An 18,818-nucleotide genomic window follows, 5' to 3' on the forward strand; every position below is an offset into this window, starting at 1 on the left:
GCCGTATGCACTATTAATCCCAATTCTTCCCATGCGAAGGTTAGAACTACGGTACATCATAAGTCATACAAAAAGGGCACAACCCATGCCATGTTGGAAACTGCTTTTGAAATAAGCTCTATATAGACATTTTTATCTCGTTAAAACGACTGTTTTCTTGATTTTACTATTATGTAAATGTAGCCCAAATGAAAACTAAGAGATTCAGTTGAATCACATGATCGATGTAAGAATTCTTCAAAAGTAGGCAGGAGTGGATGCAATATACAATATTAAGGCATTTTCAGGGGACAGAAACAGAAATGTTTGCCGAGCCAAGTGATATTTGCTTACAGTACAAATGTGCCCGGATTTTTCAAAACAATTCTCAATTGCCAAATTAAGCAGTTATGAACGTATCCTATTGCCTTCGTTGAATTATTCTTGTGAATCGGAGTTCGAATTCTTATGAAAAACAAGAAAACGAAAGAACATGTGAAAATTTTCAAACATCTACGAGTTGTTATTACTTGTAATACATCTACATACAAGCGTGTCTAGGCTATGTAATTTCGTATATACATATCATGAAACACAAAATTACTATGGCAGCTGTACGAAGAAAAAGTTTTTGAAGAATTACATAATGAATATTTTGGAATGTTGTTTTGTGTAAAGGGTACCGTTAATCCTATTTTTTAAGCTGCTATTGTAAAGATGGTTGTACTCGGTATAGTGATAATTTCATTACATTCTGGATCACGTTCGACATGAAATAAGTGGTATAACAAAATACTGCACTGGTTAATTGTACGAGTCGATGATTTTATCCTTAAAATGACTATGTTGGTTCTATTCTGACAAAATATGTTTGTGTTTTGTGCATAGGTATTTGCACCATCTGCTAAAAAAACTATTGGTATATAAGCCTTGGGTTTGCCGAAAACATCAGGTAGCTTTGCCTCAACCACCAGTATGCCCAGAGGTATTTTTGTGCTACTGTTGGTCGTTGTTTGTGCAGGTATGTTTTTAAATTAAAAACAAATCATAATAGAGTAAGTGAGTAAGAAGTACATAGCCCGAACCGTCCAATACGAAAACTTCTGTATTGGACGTTTTAAACATAAAAAGTTCAATGTTCATTTTTCACAATGTCTTACTATATCCAATATTCTGATATTTTTTCGTTATCTATTACTAACGATGTAAACTACTAATTTAGTCCCTCCAATTTCAAAGCCAACTTTTTTGGAATGCAAATAACTTTTTTTTAATCTATTTTTAACACATACCCATATTTTATCCGTCTTGCCAACAATCAGGTAATTGAGTTGAAATTTCCTTCATTAAATTGCCATTTCAAAATGGACCCTTAGCTATTTAACTGGACAATTAACAAACAGATTTAAAATTTCTACTATTCTATAGGTATTTCTATATACTTGCCAGTTGTCACTTTAGCTATTTAAACAATTAACCAGGTAACGGTTAATCAAGGGAAAACAGCTTTATCCCTTGACGTGAATTTTGTTACTCGTTGTAATGGAAGTCATTCGATATAACTCGTGAATTCATGCTTTTATTTTAGCTGCAGTTAGCGACTATGGACGATATCAAAAACATCATAGTTGTAAGTTGTATTATTCATAGACAAAAATCATTATATTCAAAACTGATTTCGCAAAAAAAAACTATAAATATCGAAAAACTTTATTAAGAATGAAAATATCTAAACAGTTAAAATCAAAGATCGCATAACATATACTTACAAAAAATGCCTTTTTATTATTTTAAAGTTTAAGGACTATAATTTGCAATTTTGAAAATTAATGAAATGAATTTGAGATTGCAAGCATATTTTTAATTCATATAAAATGCCAAGTTGGATAAAGAGTTCTATAAATCAATTTTAAATGAATTATTTGAGAATATCTTTAAATCCTATAACACATAATTATGGGAATTGTTCAGTATCTGGACGACATAATCAAATACATAAGGAGGAGTGTGTATAACATTACTGTTTAAAGGTTTAACTGAAGTATTTTACAGCGTCCTTTACTTTATCAAACATTCAAATAAACCGCTTATATAATCTAGCGACTTCACAGTTAAAGGAAAATATGACATTCGGTAGTCACGAATTAAGACCGCTAAAGATCGCTGGTAGAAACAACAAAGCACGCACCTACGGATAATACAAAGCAACACAGGATCTTAAATCAAACCAGATAACTGCATGCATTCGAAGCACCCAGTGTAGTATTAGATAGTTTATATCAAGCTTAAGCTTCGTGTTTCCATATTTGTAAAATTGTTCTTTTTACAGACAACCCGGTCTGAAAATATATCGCTTGCAAAAAACTATAATTTATAGTTACAGCTTTAGTTATTTCATAACATTGTATTTTACAACTTTATTCAGTAAAACATATTTCAACCTTGGAGGTTCATTAGAAAGAATCTCAAAATTGAGTTTCTCTAACTATCTTTGTCAAAAAACGAGTAATTGTTATCATATAAACTTAAAATTCTGAAGAACATACAAGAAAGGATTTTCTTTACAATGTTTATATCTTAGAACTTCTAAACTATGTTTTGACAATTCACTTTAGATTATTTAATATGTCGCTGAATACATTTTGATTTTGCTTATCAAATCAATCCATGCTCAGTTTTTTTGTTTTATGCAGCTGTTGTGACAAGATTTTCAACTAGACGATACAGCTATGGCTTCAAAATTCACCATCGACGATTTTCTTTCAAAGGACATAGTACGTATATTTTACTTCACAATCGAATATGCTAGTCGGTATTTCATAAAACACATGAGCTTTAAAACAAAAAAGTTTCCTGATATCACAGGTAAGCTTAGCAAACTTAGAAAGAAATTGATAGTCGTTATTAATTATCTATTTACCAAACTTTACAACAAACGTGATGACTTTTCATTCTGTGGCAACATTCCTTCAGCACCTGCGTATGGAGTGTTCATATCACAACTCATACGTTATGCCACAGCTTGCCGAAACTACGCAGACTTTTTTGTATCGCGCTAGAACTCTAACAAATAGGCTTCTGGAACAGGGTTATGTTGCTACAAGATTGAAGTCATCACTACAAAGTTTTATGGTCGTCATCATGAACTCAACTCGTGGATTGTTATGGTGTATCCATCTGCACCATGAAAACTGATTTATTCAATGGGTCATAGTTTTCCTCTCCTCGTTTGTCTACCCCGAACTTGACTTCTTATTAGCAACTCGAAGGGTGTTTCTAGAAAAGCAGATGACGCTTACCCTACCGGTGCACCTGGTCCATGCTCCCAGTTTTAGTGGAGTCCGGGTGGCTCATTTGCTTTTGTTTCTTTGTATGTATGGTTTTAGTTACTTTATGTTCTTTGTTGTGCATGTCTGGTCTTTGTCCCTGGATTGCATTCTTTCGATTACCGTTATAACCTTGGTTCCCTTGATTTCTCTTAAGTTATTCGATACAAAGATTCTACTATATGTTTGAATATAGTTGATAATAAAATACTGAATCTTTTTCCTTATAAAGGATATAAACTCCGATGCGGAACAAGAAGATTTCAAAAGATATGGAGAACATACTACAAGCGATACGGAAGTCGATGGAGATGTATACAGAAACTCATAAAACTAAAATATATCGGAGGGCATAGTAAGCTGTTGCTATATTGAGTTAATTTCTTGTTGTCATTGCAACAATATATACCGCAATCTGATTTATACAAACCTAAGCTGAGAAATGCATTAAAATAATAATGTTAATACACGTCATGTTTGTTAGGAAATGCCTGAAAATCAATTTTGTATGAGGTTTAAAGTTTACAAAACTCTCATTCACAAAGGCAAAACGATGCCATTGATATTGTTACCGTAAAGGAAGAAAATACAAAAGGGAAATTTGAATTCTTATATTTTTCACACTTTAGGTGGATATTACAGACCTGGTAGACATCATGGCTATCCTGAACGTAAGGAAACGTCTTAACCATTAAATGTATTATTCGTATAACTCAGTAGTAGTATCATTTACAAACTGCTAAATGCATTTCAAATTATCAAAAGACTTATATTGATAAAATTTATCCGTTATTGTTCAAAAAGACAACATGCTGTAAAATGAACCCTTTTATGTTATCTTTTAAAACCTGAGAGATGTATTACACGATTAATGGATTATGTTATGATATGATATCACGCATTAAGTACAGACTTACTTTAAGTTTATTAACCTAAATCTGTTAAATTGCAAATTTTACATTAAGTACCCATAACATATTTGTTCACACACATCATATTTTATACAGGAGGCATAAAGGTCAACTTTAACAGATTTTTCAAAAGTCACGGCGGATTTACTCTTAGAGGCAACAGATTTCTCTACAAAGGACATGGTAGGTTCAATTTAGATTTTAGTTCAATACATTTTTTGTACTCAAATAGACCCGTAATTATCTAAATAAAAAAGGCTTTAAAACATTGGATACCGTGAGCGATAACATTAATACTTATAATTGTGTATAAATACAACATAATGCCTCTTATCTTTATGTATGGAATTATATTTTATTTTCAGTGTATGTTCTTAAATGCGGGATAAGCCAATTTTACCAGTTATGGTATCAATTCTATCAAGTATATCGGAGTGTTACCAAACTCTTTGGAGTACTATTGCGCAGACAAGTGTTCGTCAGAATCTGTTATAATACTTTTTACAAAACTCATAGTGGATTTACCCTTCGAGGAAAACTGTTCGTTTACAAAGGAAAATGTATGTTAAAGTTAAAAATTATCTAATATAAGCAGCTTGCTACTGTTTACTTTTAAATATTGATACAGTTCTGTGGATCGTTACGATGTATCCATCTGCATCATAAAAACTGATTTGTTGAACGTGTCCTTTCCTATGCACTTTATACCTGAAGACCGGATTTTGATATACGTTAAACAGACGTTCAGGTACAACGTCTGGAATTTTAAAAAAAAAATCAACAGTTCAGCTCGATTTCTAACAAAAAACCTGCAGAACATTATATTTATAAATTAGTCTCATACGCATACTGTCCATTTACGCTCTATAACTATCTCTGTGTTGGCCTGCTTGTGTTTTTTTTATTGAATAATTGTATAATACTAGATTGTTTTCCTCGTAAATAACCCGTTTCATGAATTATTTCGTTTTCATTTAGTAAAGAATTATAATTTTAAAAATTATTAATAAGTGACATTATCTTTTCAGCATATGTCCTCAGATGTTCAAGAAGTCATTTCTACCGTTTGTGGTTCCAATACTACCAACAATATCGAAGCTTAACTAAAATATTCAGCATTTTATATCGTAAACGATTGGTAGTACAAATTAGCTATGTTAACTTCTACAGAACTCATCATGGATTTACATTGAAAGGAAAAACCTTTGTTTACAACGGACATGGTAATTACTGACTGTGAAAGTATTTGACACATGAAAAAGTTAAATAAAACCAAACAAAACCAAACAAGTCTAACAAACAAACGGTCATCGAATTTACCTGAAACTAATGCCTAAATTTGGTAGAGATTAAATTGACTATCAGGATTTCATCTAATCTTCTCCACAGTAAAGTAATTTAATGTTAAAACTTTGACTGTTTATGTCCTACGTAAACTCATATTAATGCGACACTCTTCAAACATACAATGTTAGAATAATCACATATTACAGAAATAAGTGTTTTCCTTTGTAGCATATATCCTTAGATGTGGAATAACGAGATTCTATCAATTGTGGAAGAGCTATTACATGCGATATGGAAGTGTTACTAAAATCTTCAGGCATTTGTACCACAAACGAGTGTTTGTTAGAATTAATTATGCTACATACTATAAAACCCATTTAGGATTTAAACTGAAGGGCAAACGCTTTGTCTTTAATGGAATAAGTAAGTTTTTTTTACATGGAAAATCAAAACATATACTTTGTTAATACCATGGCGTAATCGTCTTGACTATATAAACACGCGTATTACTTTCACATGTATATACATATGCCATGCTTACTTAAATCATAGTTTTAAATAAAGTATCATAATTCTTGTGATTTCAACACTTTTTTAAAGTTTAACAGTAAGGTATAAAAACATGCTTTAATTTCAACTACATGTATCATGATTATCTTATGATGATAGTTTTCAGTCAATATTAGTTAAGACCGACAAAAGAAATGCAAGCAACGAAATGGAACACAAAACAATATGTGTGTTTTATTAATATCGATAAAATCGAGACGAATGCACAATTCCATGACGATAAATGTCTATGAAATTAAACTTTATACATGTAAGTTAATATTAAAATCTGGGTGCAGCTTATTTACACATATATTTGTTTTCTCTTCTTGAATGGTTGCTATTAAGTAAAACTACATTTTTCAGCGTATGTTCTACGATGTGGATTGGTCAGATTCTACCATTTATGGTACAGATACTATGAAAGATATCAAAGCGTGACGAAAATATTTAAAGTTTTATTCCGCAAACAATTGTTTGTCAAGATCAACTACCTCAACTACTACAAAACGCATGGTGGATTTACGCTGAAAGGAAAGCTGTTCGTATATGATGGAAAATGTATGTAAAATATTGTAAGGATATACTCCATAGACTTTGCTTGAAAACCGGTTTTATTTTGTAAATTAACTTATTACAAGTGTCCGATAATTTAGCTAAATATAGTTTTCAAAAATAAATCTTGTACATGTTTTCTATCTTAAAAATATGGTGTTCGTCCATACAACAATAAATCTTGTCGGTTAGGGTATATAACCTAGTACATTCTTTATTTCAGCCTATGTTCTCAAATGTGCAAGAAGCAAGTTTTACCGTTTATGGTACTACTACTACACACAATATCAGAGTATTACGAGAATATTTAGAGTAATGTACCAAAAGCGACTGTTTACTACAATTAGCTACGTTTCCTTCTATAAAACTCATCGTGGATTTGCGTTGAAAGGCAAAACATTCATATACAGAAGACATAGTATGTTTTTATTTTTAAAATAAGATTAACGTAATAGAAATGGATATATTACTTTCTTTCTCGTCACCTCTTATATAATCAAATTTATATGTTTTCAGTTTGTATTTAACGTTTACATATGAATATTTGAAGTATTTAGATTTTGTGAAATTACATAAAACGAAATTTTATTATTGAGGTTTTCCTTTCATGATTAGTTTCAAAGTTTTACATGATATAAACATACAAAGTATTTTCTCATTTAATAATTGAATTTTTTTTTTATTCATTATTTTTATATTCCCTGTTATAAAGTGGAAGTTTTTTTGCGACTCTATGACTTTATGCTACCATTCAATAATAAATAAATAATAAAACGTTTTCAAATAGATAATAATTATCATGCTGCAGTAATAAATGAAATCATTGAGATGATACATTACGCATAACACGAATATATACAAGTGCATTCTTTTATCATAAGGCCTACCCATTCATATAAATCTTTTACAGCGTATATTCTCAGATGTGGAATCAACCGATTTTACCAACTGTGGCACAGATACTACCTAAAATATGAAAGTGTTACTAAGATATTTAGAGTATTGTTCCGAAAACGAGTGTTTGTCAAAATCAACTATTTGATGTACTACAAAAAACACGGTGGATTTATTGTTCAAGGCAAGACGTTTTTCTACAATGGAAGAGGTAATTTTACATATAAAGATTAAGGGGTTTAGCAGGCCAAATATCATGTGGAGGGTAATTCGCAATGTTTGCGTACAAATTATAGGGTATGTTCATCGCCTTTTAAACAATATTAAATGTTATTATTACAATACCTGTAATAATATCTGTCATGAAGTATCTTTTATTTAATTTCCAAATGGTATTTGAGGCAATTAGACTAATGTAATTTTAGTAGGTCGTCAGTTTTGATTATTCATTATAGCATATTCTGTAAAATGGGTTTACAATATAAAACATTGTCGTATATATTAAAAGGCTGAAGTGTAAGTTGAAGGAAGACAAACTGTAATTAATGATCCAGAAAAAAAGAAACAATAAATAGTATGATAAATTAACTACCAATGTGCAGACAGGATAAATTCAAAACTCTTTAACATGACCTATCCAAAATGCAAATTCTTAATAATTTACTTCCTATTCTACATTTTCAGCTTATATCCTTAGATGTGGAGTTGCCAGATTCTACCGTTTGTGGTACAGATACTACGAACAATATCAATGTGTCACAAAAATCTTCAGAGTTCTGTACCGCAATGGAATTTTTGTAAAGATCAACTACGTTACCTTCTACAAAAGCCATCAAGGATTTAGGCTCAAAGGGAAACTGTTTGTTTACGACGGGAGATGTATGTGATATATGTAAAATATTTCTCGATCTCTTATTTGAATGTAAGAGCGCAATCGTATCAACATACGCTTCTTTAACAGCATTAATAAATATGTTAGCCGCGGTATTACTGTCAATTTATGAATACAAACAGTATTCAGTTTAATTCCATTAATTAATTCTTACCTTATAACGCATTTCCACATTCTTCGTGAGGAGGCTTTCAAGCCTAATCTCAAGGATTCAACTTTTATTTTACTGGTAATTTTTTCTTTAGGCTATCTTTTATTGGTCTTATTACCATTATGCTAACTAGAGGCATATATCATGGTGAAGCACATATTGAGTTGAACTGCCCTTTCATTTCTAACTAAACTTGCTAAATTTGTATCTCAATCCGTTCTTTATTACTGAATATTGACAATAGTCGAAGGTCCTAATTAACCAGCCTTTCATTTGTGTGGTTTGTGAGAAGCACCACTTATTAACAAAACAACCAATTGGTTTCCTTCTGATAAGCTTAATTTCACATTTGGTTTTATTGTTAATTATATGTGCAATTTGTTTACTCTTTTAATTGCAGCCTATGTTCTTAGATGTGCACGACACCGGTTCTATCGTTTGTGGTACCAATACTTCGAACAATACAAGAGCATCACTAAAATATTCAGAGTATTATATCGTAAAAGGATTTTTGTTAAAATAAGCTACGTTGACTTCTACAAAAAACATCACGGATTTACACTTAGAGGCAAAACTTTTGTTTATAGGAGACATAGTAAGTTAAAATTGTTATTATTTTTCTCTTTTATTACGTTTTTGTTTTTGTTTGTTTGTTTTTGTTTTTGTTTTTGTTTTTGTTTGTTTTTTTTTCACTTCAAACATATTACATATTCCCCAAAAAGGTGAAGTGAATATATATATCATTTTATTAACCGTAACACACTGGTCTTCACTGATTCTCTATTTTGTTGAGGAGTGATTGATTCAGTGATTCAGAAATATTCATATGAGAAATAATATCAAGATTTTTGTCGAGAAGATTGATATACTCCCAATGAAAAAGATTTATACATTGATGACTTGTTCGGACTCATTTCAATACTACATTTTTTTGGATTACTAAAAGAATATAAATTAGTATTAAGGCGGGAAATACCACAATGTCCCGCGTACATGAAGTAAGATAATGAGAGCAGATGTATAATATTCATTATGAATGGGTTGGTTTATGAATTTCAATATTTATTTCTATTTTAAATAAAAATGTAAAACTAAATGTGTAGAAAAAAACAAACAAACAAAAAACAACGCTCAAAAAATAAACTTTATTTCCCCTACAGTGTATTATCACGTCACTGAAAGTCAATCCTTGCGATGAACATCACAAGAGCAGTCCTTGCAGACCATATCACAAAGCGCGAGATCAGCTATCACTTGTGTGATGAATCTATATTATTTTTATCGTCGTTCATTACGTGGTGTTAACTAATGTGTTAATTAATAAATAAGTGTCTTGTGCGATGGCTAATATGAACCGTTCCTTAAATCAAGCTATTTCTTTCAAAGCTCAGTTAAGAATAAGTTCAAAATGTAAATAAGTATAATACCATGAAAGAATATTCGGTAATTCTGGTTTCTCGATTATCAATAGGCATGTCTCTTACTAAAATACATTCTCTTTGTTGACATTAAATAGTGAAGAAACTATGCTGATGTAATATTAAATACAAAAACAAATATCTTCTTTTATCGTCAATACCTTATGAATTATTTTCAATTTTTTCAGCATATGTTCTCAAATGCAGTATTAACAGATTTTATCAGTTATGGCATCGGTATTACGTACGGTATGAAAGTGTAACTAAGATTTTCAGAATGCTGCACCGAAAGCGGGCATTTGTAAGGATTAGCTATGTTACCTACTACAAATCTCATAGAGGTTTCAGCCTTGAAGGGAAGAGATTTATGTATAATGGAAGGGGTAAAGAATTTAATAATAGTAGATTCCTTAGACATCAGTAGTGCAATAATTCAATATGGTTGTAAAGTGAAAACAAATTGGATTCAAGCGTACTTATCATTATTACTACAAATTATTCTTTGTGTTATCTTTTGTTCAATAATTTGAACAATACATAATAAAAATATAATAAGATAATTGCATTGAAATTTTAGATGTAGTCAAGCCTATTTATTCCGTTTAAAAATGTTTTGCAAATCTAGACATTTTTGTTAACTTTTTTTTTGCAGCATATCGTCTCATGTGTGGACTGACCAGGTTCTACCGTTTATGGTACAGATACTACGAACAATACCAGAGTGTCACCAAAATATTCAGAGTTCTGTACCGCAATGGAATTTTTGCTAAACTCAATTATGTAGCTTTCTACAAAACGCATGGAGGATTTACTTTGAAAGGCAAAATATTCGTCTACGATGGAAAATGTATGTTGGAATTGACAGAATTATGCCCATCTCACTATCGCTTGTTAAGATCAAATAACTTCACTTCATTTTAGATACTTATAATTCTAAACCTCGATGTTCAAAGAATATCCCCCTTACTCCGGAATTTAAAAGGTATTAGATTCGCATTTCACATCGTATATTAGATTCTTGATATACTGAGTCGCCAAATCGATATATATTATTCTCCACAAAAAGGAACAGTACCTTTGAACTCATTTTTGCTCATTTTACTGCTTGTATTCTAATATTGCTTTAAGCATGTGATGGCAATGTTATCATCTTGGAGTTTCATTGAGTTTTTCCTTTTTGGGTGTCACCATATTTCATTTGTTTTATTGTTCTATGGCATACACTTTTGTCGAGATAGATTGATTTAATTGAAGGATGTTAAACATGAAAGCAAACAAGTATTTTTTGTCTCTTTTAGCTTATGTTCTCAATTGTGGAAGATCTAGATTCTACCGTTGGTGGATAGCATATTACATACAATACAAAAGTATCACCAAAGTATTCAAATTACTTTTCCGCAAGAGACTGTTCGTTAGAATAAATTATGTAACCTTCTTCAAAACTCATCGTGGTTTCACAATGAAAGGCAAAACATTTGTCTACAAAGGAAAAAGTGAGTATTTCTTTTCAATGGAGCAGTTTTAAATCATAACTATTAATTGTTAAATTTTGTTGTTCGAAAAGTCGGTCGTAATGTTATTTATATATCTATATTACTACAATTTTTCCCATTCGATCCTTTTGAGTAACTTGTTAGAACTTATGTAAAGCTCTTTATCAGAAACAAGTATATTTCTTTGAATCTGAAGAAGCTGATGTCTAATAAATCTTAAAATTAACAATAAATATAAGGAGAGTGTATTTTAGCTGAGAGTTCTGTCTTGCATTGAATCTTACTGAATATTTTGATTCTTTTTTTATTGGTCAACTTTATATGTTAGTTGTAAAAAGATTTACTTGTACATCTAAAACACGAATTCCTACTTTTTAGCGTATTACGTCAGATGTGGTTTAAAAAAATTTTATCGATTCTGGCATCGATACTACATTCGATATGAAAGTGTAACGAAAATCTTCAGAGTATTGTACCTCAAGCGTGTAGTTGTCAGAATCAACTATCATAAGTACTACAGAACTCACCGTGGTTTTATTCTAAGAGGAAATTATTTTGTCTACAGTAAGCGAGGTATGTCGATATTTTAAAAATGTACACTTATTTCTCTACCACGAGTTCTGTTGAAGACATTCAGTTTTAATTATAATCAGGCTAATTTCGTTATATTTTGACCATTTTCATATCATTCAACACTTATTTATTACAGGAAAGTCACGATTAAAATAAATCATTTTCTTTAAAACCTATAGTAAATGCATATAAAAAAAATGACAATGAAAGTCATTATAGTTACAGAATGTTATACTTGCTTCTTTCTTTCAGCATATGTTCTAAGATGTGGACTAACCAGATTCTACCGATTGTGGTACAGATACTATGAACAATATCAGAGTGTCACCAAAATCTTCAGAGTTCTGTACAGAAATAGAATATTTGAAAAAGTCAACTTCGCAACTTACTACAAAAGACATAAAGGATTTACACTGAAAGGCAAAATATTCAAATTCAATTCCAAATGTATGTTAATCAATAGCATTAAAAGCCTTTACTATGATTGTACTTTAATTATCGTGTATTTATAACTCTCCTTTGCTTTTTCATGTATTATTGACGCTGTTTTTACAAATTCTATGCTCTGCCCAATAGCGATTGTTAAGACTTGTTATCGAACAATTTTTTTGTAATTGTGAATATCTTGTTCATGTTGATAACCCTGTGAATATATTGATGCATTATGCCCAGCACCTGGTATAAAATAGAGTATAGTTTTATTTGTTATCATTCCTTGTGGATTACTTCATTAGTAATTGGCTGTCCTCAATGGTATACTTATTTGTCTAACATCGGGTAACATTCAGTCTTTTTATATTTTTACTAATATTATGTCTTTTTCGTGATAAGCGAGTGGAGAAATATTAGTCGTTGAAATATATGTTTTCTTCTCTCCTATGTTATTAAGATTGCCTTCAATGGTTGGGATATTTTAAAAGTAGTGTTTTTATTCTAGTTCCTTTTAAAAAAATATCTTTTAGTCATGAGAGTTGTGTTGACTTTTTAACACAACACCAGTGGTTATTGGTGAAAGAAATCTATATGTTAAGATAGGGACTTGAAAATGTATGAATTTTGATAATTTTTTTCAGCATTTGTTCTTAGATGTGGACGACACAGATTCTTCCGTTTGTGGTATAGGTACTACATACAATATAGAAGTGTCACGAAAGTATTTAGGATATTGTACAGCAAGAAAGTGTTTATTGAAATCAACTACGTCAGCTATTACAGAACTCATCGTGGATTTACACTGAAAGGCAGAACATTTGTCTACAAGGGGCATAGTAAGTCTAGAGAGCTTAGATCAGACTATATAAGAATGAACCATATTGGTAAAGCAATAAATTTCATTTTAATATTCTAAGTATAATATGCTATACTTTCATACTGTTTGCTGCCAGTTCATTTTGAAATTGACAGAATTTTCATATTTTGGTAATTACTTTACAAATACGCCATTATTTTGTTTATTTTTATTTACTTTTTCTTGTGAAGATATTAATAATAATATTATAATAATAATAATAATAATAATAATAATAATATAATTTGAAATGGTATTTCAGAATAATCTTCATGTGTGCGATATTATTAGTAATCAATTTTTTTTTAAGTCATCCGATATCTATAAACAAATTGCCTTTTGATTTTTACAATTTCAGCATATTTCCTGCGATGTGGAATCAAACAGTTTTATGTACTGTGGCAAAGATACTACCATCGATATGAAAGTGTTACTAAAATCTTCAGGATACTATACAATAGACGGGTGTTTGTCAGAATTAACTTTGTGACCTACTACAGAAAACATCGTGGCTTTATTTTGAAAAAGAGGCAGTTTGTGTATAACGGAAGAGGTACTCAAGAATTTTATTTCATGAACTATTAATGTTAACTTAAACCGAAAACCTAATATTTTAATCTTGTTTATTAACAGTAAGACTGCGATAATACTATTATCAAACCAGAGGAAGTCTGACTATACAACGCTAATACATGATGAAGCAGGAATTTAACAGTTACACAATCTTAACATATGCAACATCCCTTCAGCACCTGCGTGTGGATTGTTCATATCACAACTCATACGTTATGCCAGACCTTGCCGAAACTACGCAGACGTTTTGTATCGCGCTAGAACTCTAACAAATAGGCTTATGTTGCTACATGATTGATGTCATCACTACAGAAGTTTTATGGTCGTCATCATGAACTCGTGGATCGTTATGGTGTATCCATCTGCACCATGAAAACTGATTTATTCAACGGGTCATAGTTTTCCTTTCCTCGTTTGTCTACCCCGGACTTGACTTCTTGTGAGCAACTCGGCGGGTGTTTCTAGAAAAGCAGATGACGCTTACCCTACCGTTGCGCCTGGTCCATGTTCCCAGTTTTTAGTGGCGTCCGAGTTGCTCATTTGCTTTTGTTACTTTGTATGTATGATTTTAGTTACTATATGTTCTTTGTTGTGTATGTCTGTTTTCCATGTCTGGTTTTTGTCCCTGGATTACATTCTTTTGATTATCGCTATAATCTTGGTTCCCTTGATTACTCTTGCATATATTACGTTTAATATTTTAATGACAAAAATAGTATTTCATTCCAAATTCAACATTAATGCACACTCACATAACTTAATATACTTCAGTGAGATTTATTCTTCTTCCAGCATATGTCCTTAGATGTGGATTGACCAAATTCTACCGTTTATGGTATAGATATTACGAACAATATCAAAGTATAACCAGAATCTTCAGAGTTCTGTATCGCAATAGAATTTTTGCTAAGATTAACTATGTTACCTTCTACAAAACACACAGAGGATTTCCACTGAGAGGCAAACTCTTCATCTACAATAAAAAATGTATGTACTTTTAATTCCAGATTCTTATTCATAAACCCTATGACATGTTTATTACTATTGTGTGTTGTGGGTTTATTTAATTGATTATATTCAAGCATACAAATATTTAATGAAAGGAAATAAAAAAAGACGGAGAGCGGAATACAAATCAAACTATTAAGCGCCGCCTACAGAAATATTTATCATACAGCGTCATAAAAAATCATTTCAAGCACACATAATAAGTACATGTAGAATATTTTTCAAACCTATCTAAATTTTAAGAATTATAATCCCACTTTCCATAAATAGTAACTTGTTGAGAACAGCATTACACGATCCATAGCCATAGAAAAGATACAAAATGTTATCCTTTTCAGCCTATGTCTTAAGATGTGGAAGACACAGATTATATCGTTTGTGGTACCGATACTATCAACAATACCACAACATCACCAAAATTTTCAGGGTTCTGTATCGAAAGCGCGTGTTCCGAGAAATTAACTACGTCGGCTTCTACAAAACTCATCGTGGATTTACCCTTAAGGGCAAAACATTTGTTTTCAAAGGACATGGTATGTTTTAGCAGTTTATTTCTCTTTTTATCATATAACATATTGTCTTTTAACTTAATATCCATTCTAACGACTTTCCAAATAAGAATCAGAAAAGTTGGCCTTGAAATCTATGTGATTGTTCGTGTTTAATTGATTATTTTATTAATCTGGTCAAATACTTTTATCAGACCTTGGTCTAAAATGGCTTATACCGAAGACAATTTTGATACTTACTTATTTCAAATCATTGCTTTTTGTTTCAGTATACATTGTAAGATGTAGAATAAAAAATTATTTCCGATTTTGGTACCAACACTACCTGCAATATAGAAGTTTGACTAAAGTATTCAGAGTACTGTTCCGAAAGCGAGTGTTCGTCAAACTCAACTATATAGCTTATTACAGAAAACACAAAGGATTTATACTAAAGGACAGAAGATTTTTCTACAATGGAAGAGGTAGTGTTAATCATTAATTGATATTAAGTGTCCATTTCCCATGTTCTTGTCTAGTTACTGTATAGCTAGGTATCTTCAAATAATACTTGGTTACTTGCTGTAGTAGAAAATCAATTATTTATCTTGGTTTTCTGTTGGAATCTCTTAGTACTTTGTTATATTGAAGGGCAACTGGTAGTTATTGTTGTAGTGAATATTTTTTATTGAATATTCTGATTTTGTTTTCAGCCTACATTCTGAAATGTGGAGTTGCCAGATTCTACCGTTTATGGTATAGATATTACGAACAATATCAAAGTATAACCAGAATCTTCAGAGTTCTATATCGCAATGGAATTTTTGTTAAGATCAACTATGTTACCTTCTACAAAACTCATCAAGGATTTCCACTTAAAGGAAAAGTATTTTTCTACAAAAGAAGATGTAAGTTAAAAATATGATTTAGTATAGACTTTATCACCATGTTTTTTTCTGTTCGTTCGTGAGTCCTAATTTTTTTTAATCAAAAATCCTACTTAACCGTTTAATGTTCATAAAAACTGTAAATATAGGTTAGGCATCATATGTTGATATAATGGAGGAAAGTGATGGTATTACGGGGACTGAAAATAGAGACAATCAATCGTATGATTTAAATGTTAAAACCTCTTAATTGTTCATTTGTAATTACATCTTATAACAAGGTTGGACATCATCTGTAGATATGCATGAAGAAAAATAGTTGTCGTCTGATATTGCAACGAGGGGAAAACAATTTGAGAGGTTAAACTTGACCCCTTACCTTCGTTTCAAACTCAAAACGGGGACGACTAGCTTTCGGCTTGTATAGCTAGTTTTCTTTAATTCTTATTTAGGTTTTCCAGACATCAAATGTATTCAAATATTTTATCACATTTATTTTCCCTAACTTTCATCCATAAATTTTTAGTTCAAAAATCTTGTGTGCTTTTTCTTCTTACTATTATCATAGTTATTGTTATTATTTTGTTATTATTAATTTATACTCAAATATAAACAATATTTTTTGTTCGTTATCGTTATATATATCTTTTTTCATAAATAAATAAATGACAGTTAAGGTTCATGAATATTTCATTTACTTCTTCATTCTTCAGCATATATTCTTAGATGTGGTCGGCACAGATTCTATCGTTTGTGGTACCGTTATTACCTACAATACAAAAGTATAGTCAAGATCTTCAGAGTACTATATGAAAAGAAAATATTCGTCAAAATAAGCTTCGCTCACTTCTACAAAACTCATCGTGGATTTACATTGAGAGGAAAAACTTTTATCTATGATGGCCATAGTAAGTACAGAGTGTATTTTTGAAACATGAAATTCATTTTGCATAGTTATTCATTTTTAAAAACTATCATTATATTTATTCTAAAATTAAAGTTTTTCTTGTTAACTTATATGGAGGTACAGTCTACAAGACGGTAAATTGCCCCCTAGATTTAAAAATAATTCAAAATTATATTAAAAGAGTAAAAAAAAATCTCATCTTTAATGACCAATGTTGTAATCCTTTTGAATGTTTAAGGCAATGCAGATTCTCCAAAATGTACGAAAACAACGAAACATTTGTTAAAAAACAATTCTACCTCATTGGGAATTTTTCAGACATTTCTATACGTTTATATATCTTCCCTGTATCAATTTGATCCGATGGAGCAGTGTAGCAAATAGAGTCGTCCCTTTCTGAGACGTTTGTATAATATTGATTTGTTGTGACATGCATCATTAATTTGATCCTCTATCCTACATATTAACATCTAAATGAACTGTCCCGTACTACCATACATCGTGTACTAAGTTACAGCCCTAGATTGATCCTACGAGGAGGAATGACCCGGCCAGCGAAAGCTATATTTTTATATAGCCTAGCTGGCCGAGTGGTCTAGAGCGCTGGACTTAGTGCAGGCGGTGTTGCCATAGATGTCACAGCGGTACGAGTTCGAGTCCCGCGGAGGGAACGATCAAAAATTTGCATCGCAAATTTGACGGTTCTAACATCGTTGGAAATTTTTCAGACCTTTCTATTACGTTTATATATCTTCCCTGTATCAATTTGATCCGATGGAGCAGTGTAGCAAATAAAGTCGTCAGATTTCGAGACGTTTATATATATATATATATATATATATAATGATTGTTACTTCCAATTTTAATACTGACAATATCGTGTTGAATACCTCGGCCAGCGCGTGAACCACATGCTATTTTAATTGAAAGTAAGTATTATTCTCTTTATCGGTATTCCAATTATTACATTTTATTATAATTTTTATGTACATTTGGTTTTCAGACTATTTGTAATGCAATAGTGCACACTGTTGATGCTTGTCGTCATTTCCATTCAAAAATCTAGAGATGTTATGACATCACCACCACTCCTAATAATTTGACGGATATTTTTTAATATCTTGTTGTGTACGAGCGGTAGAAAATATCATTCAGCAAGATCAAAGGGAAAAATTACAGGTTACCGATAAAACTAAATATTTTCATCTATAAAATTGATATAACTGGGCGTTCAAAATGTTTCCTTTAAGATAGAATCTCGAATTATATCTTAATGATTATATTTGTATTAGAACTATTCCTTAAGATCAATTTTAAAATTTTGCAGCATATTTTCTTCGATGTGGAATCAGCAGCTTTTACAGATTGTGGCACAGATACTTCTTACGATACGAAAGAATAACAAAAATCTTTAGTGTATTGTATCGTAAACGAGTATTTGTCAGAATTAACTACGTTACCTACTACAGAAAACACCGCGGGTTTATACTCCAAGGCAAACGTTTTGTATACAGTGGAAGGGGTATGTATGAATTGTTCATATCTATATTTAGAAAATTTTATACCTGCTAATCATATATTGAGTTTATACAGAAAGTTTTTTTACAATACTTCTAAAGCATCCAAGCTCACAGTAAAG

At 31.0% G+C, this 18,818-nt stretch overlaps 1 protein-coding gene across 1 annotated transcript in view; it reads left to right on the top strand.

Moving 5' to 3' along the window:
- Positions 1-936: 936 nt before the first annotated feature.
- Positions 937-18,818, top strand: part of LOC148623942 (uncharacterized) — a 30,203-nt gene continuing 12,321 nt past the window's right edge. Inside the window, exons 1-27 of the mRNA XM_088566251.1 lie at positions 937-1,000; positions 1,568-1,609; positions 2,673-2,753; positions 3,538-3,660; positions 3,935-3,976; positions 4,313-4,399; positions 4,582-4,776; positions 5,245-5,439; positions 5,732-5,926; positions 6,419-6,613; positions 6,831-7,025; positions 7,518-7,712; positions 8,186-8,380; positions 8,945-9,139; positions 10,151-10,345; positions 10,615-10,809; positions 11,261-11,455; positions 11,834-12,028; positions 12,281-12,475; positions 13,102-13,296; positions 13,675-13,869; positions 14,682-14,876; positions 15,236-15,430; positions 15,676-15,870; positions 16,099-16,293; positions 16,986-17,180; positions 18,507-18,701. Coding sequence (XP_088422377.1) covers positions 955-1,000; positions 1,568-1,609; positions 2,673-2,753; positions 3,538-3,660; positions 3,935-3,976; positions 4,313-4,399; positions 4,582-4,776; positions 5,245-5,439; positions 5,732-5,926; positions 6,419-6,613; positions 6,831-7,025; positions 7,518-7,712; positions 8,186-8,380; positions 8,945-9,139; positions 10,151-10,345; positions 10,615-10,809; positions 11,261-11,455; positions 11,834-12,028; positions 12,281-12,475; positions 13,102-13,296; positions 13,675-13,869; positions 14,682-14,876; positions 15,236-15,430; positions 15,676-15,870; positions 16,099-16,293; positions 16,986-17,180; positions 18,507-18,701 — 4,516 coding nt within the window. The 5' untranslated portion in view covers positions 937-954. The remainder of the gene's footprint in view (positions 1,001-1,567; positions 1,610-2,672; positions 2,754-3,537; positions 3,661-3,934; positions 3,977-4,312; positions 4,400-4,581; positions 4,777-5,244; positions 5,440-5,731; positions 5,927-6,418; positions 6,614-6,830; positions 7,026-7,517; positions 7,713-8,185; positions 8,381-8,944; positions 9,140-10,150; positions 10,346-10,614; positions 10,810-11,260; positions 11,456-11,833; positions 12,029-12,280; positions 12,476-13,101; positions 13,297-13,674; positions 13,870-14,681; positions 14,877-15,235; positions 15,431-15,675; positions 15,871-16,098; positions 16,294-16,985; positions 17,181-18,506; positions 18,702-18,818) is intronic.

Source organism: Perna viridis, chromosome 2 (assembly GCF_037379345.1).
Source record: "Perna viridis isolate PV_CMFRI_1.1 ecotype Kerala chromosome 2, ASM3737934v1, whole genome shotgun sequence".
In the NCBI taxonomy this organism is placed as follows: domain Eukaryota; kingdom Metazoa; phylum Mollusca; class Bivalvia; order Mytilida; family Mytilidae; genus Perna; species Perna viridis.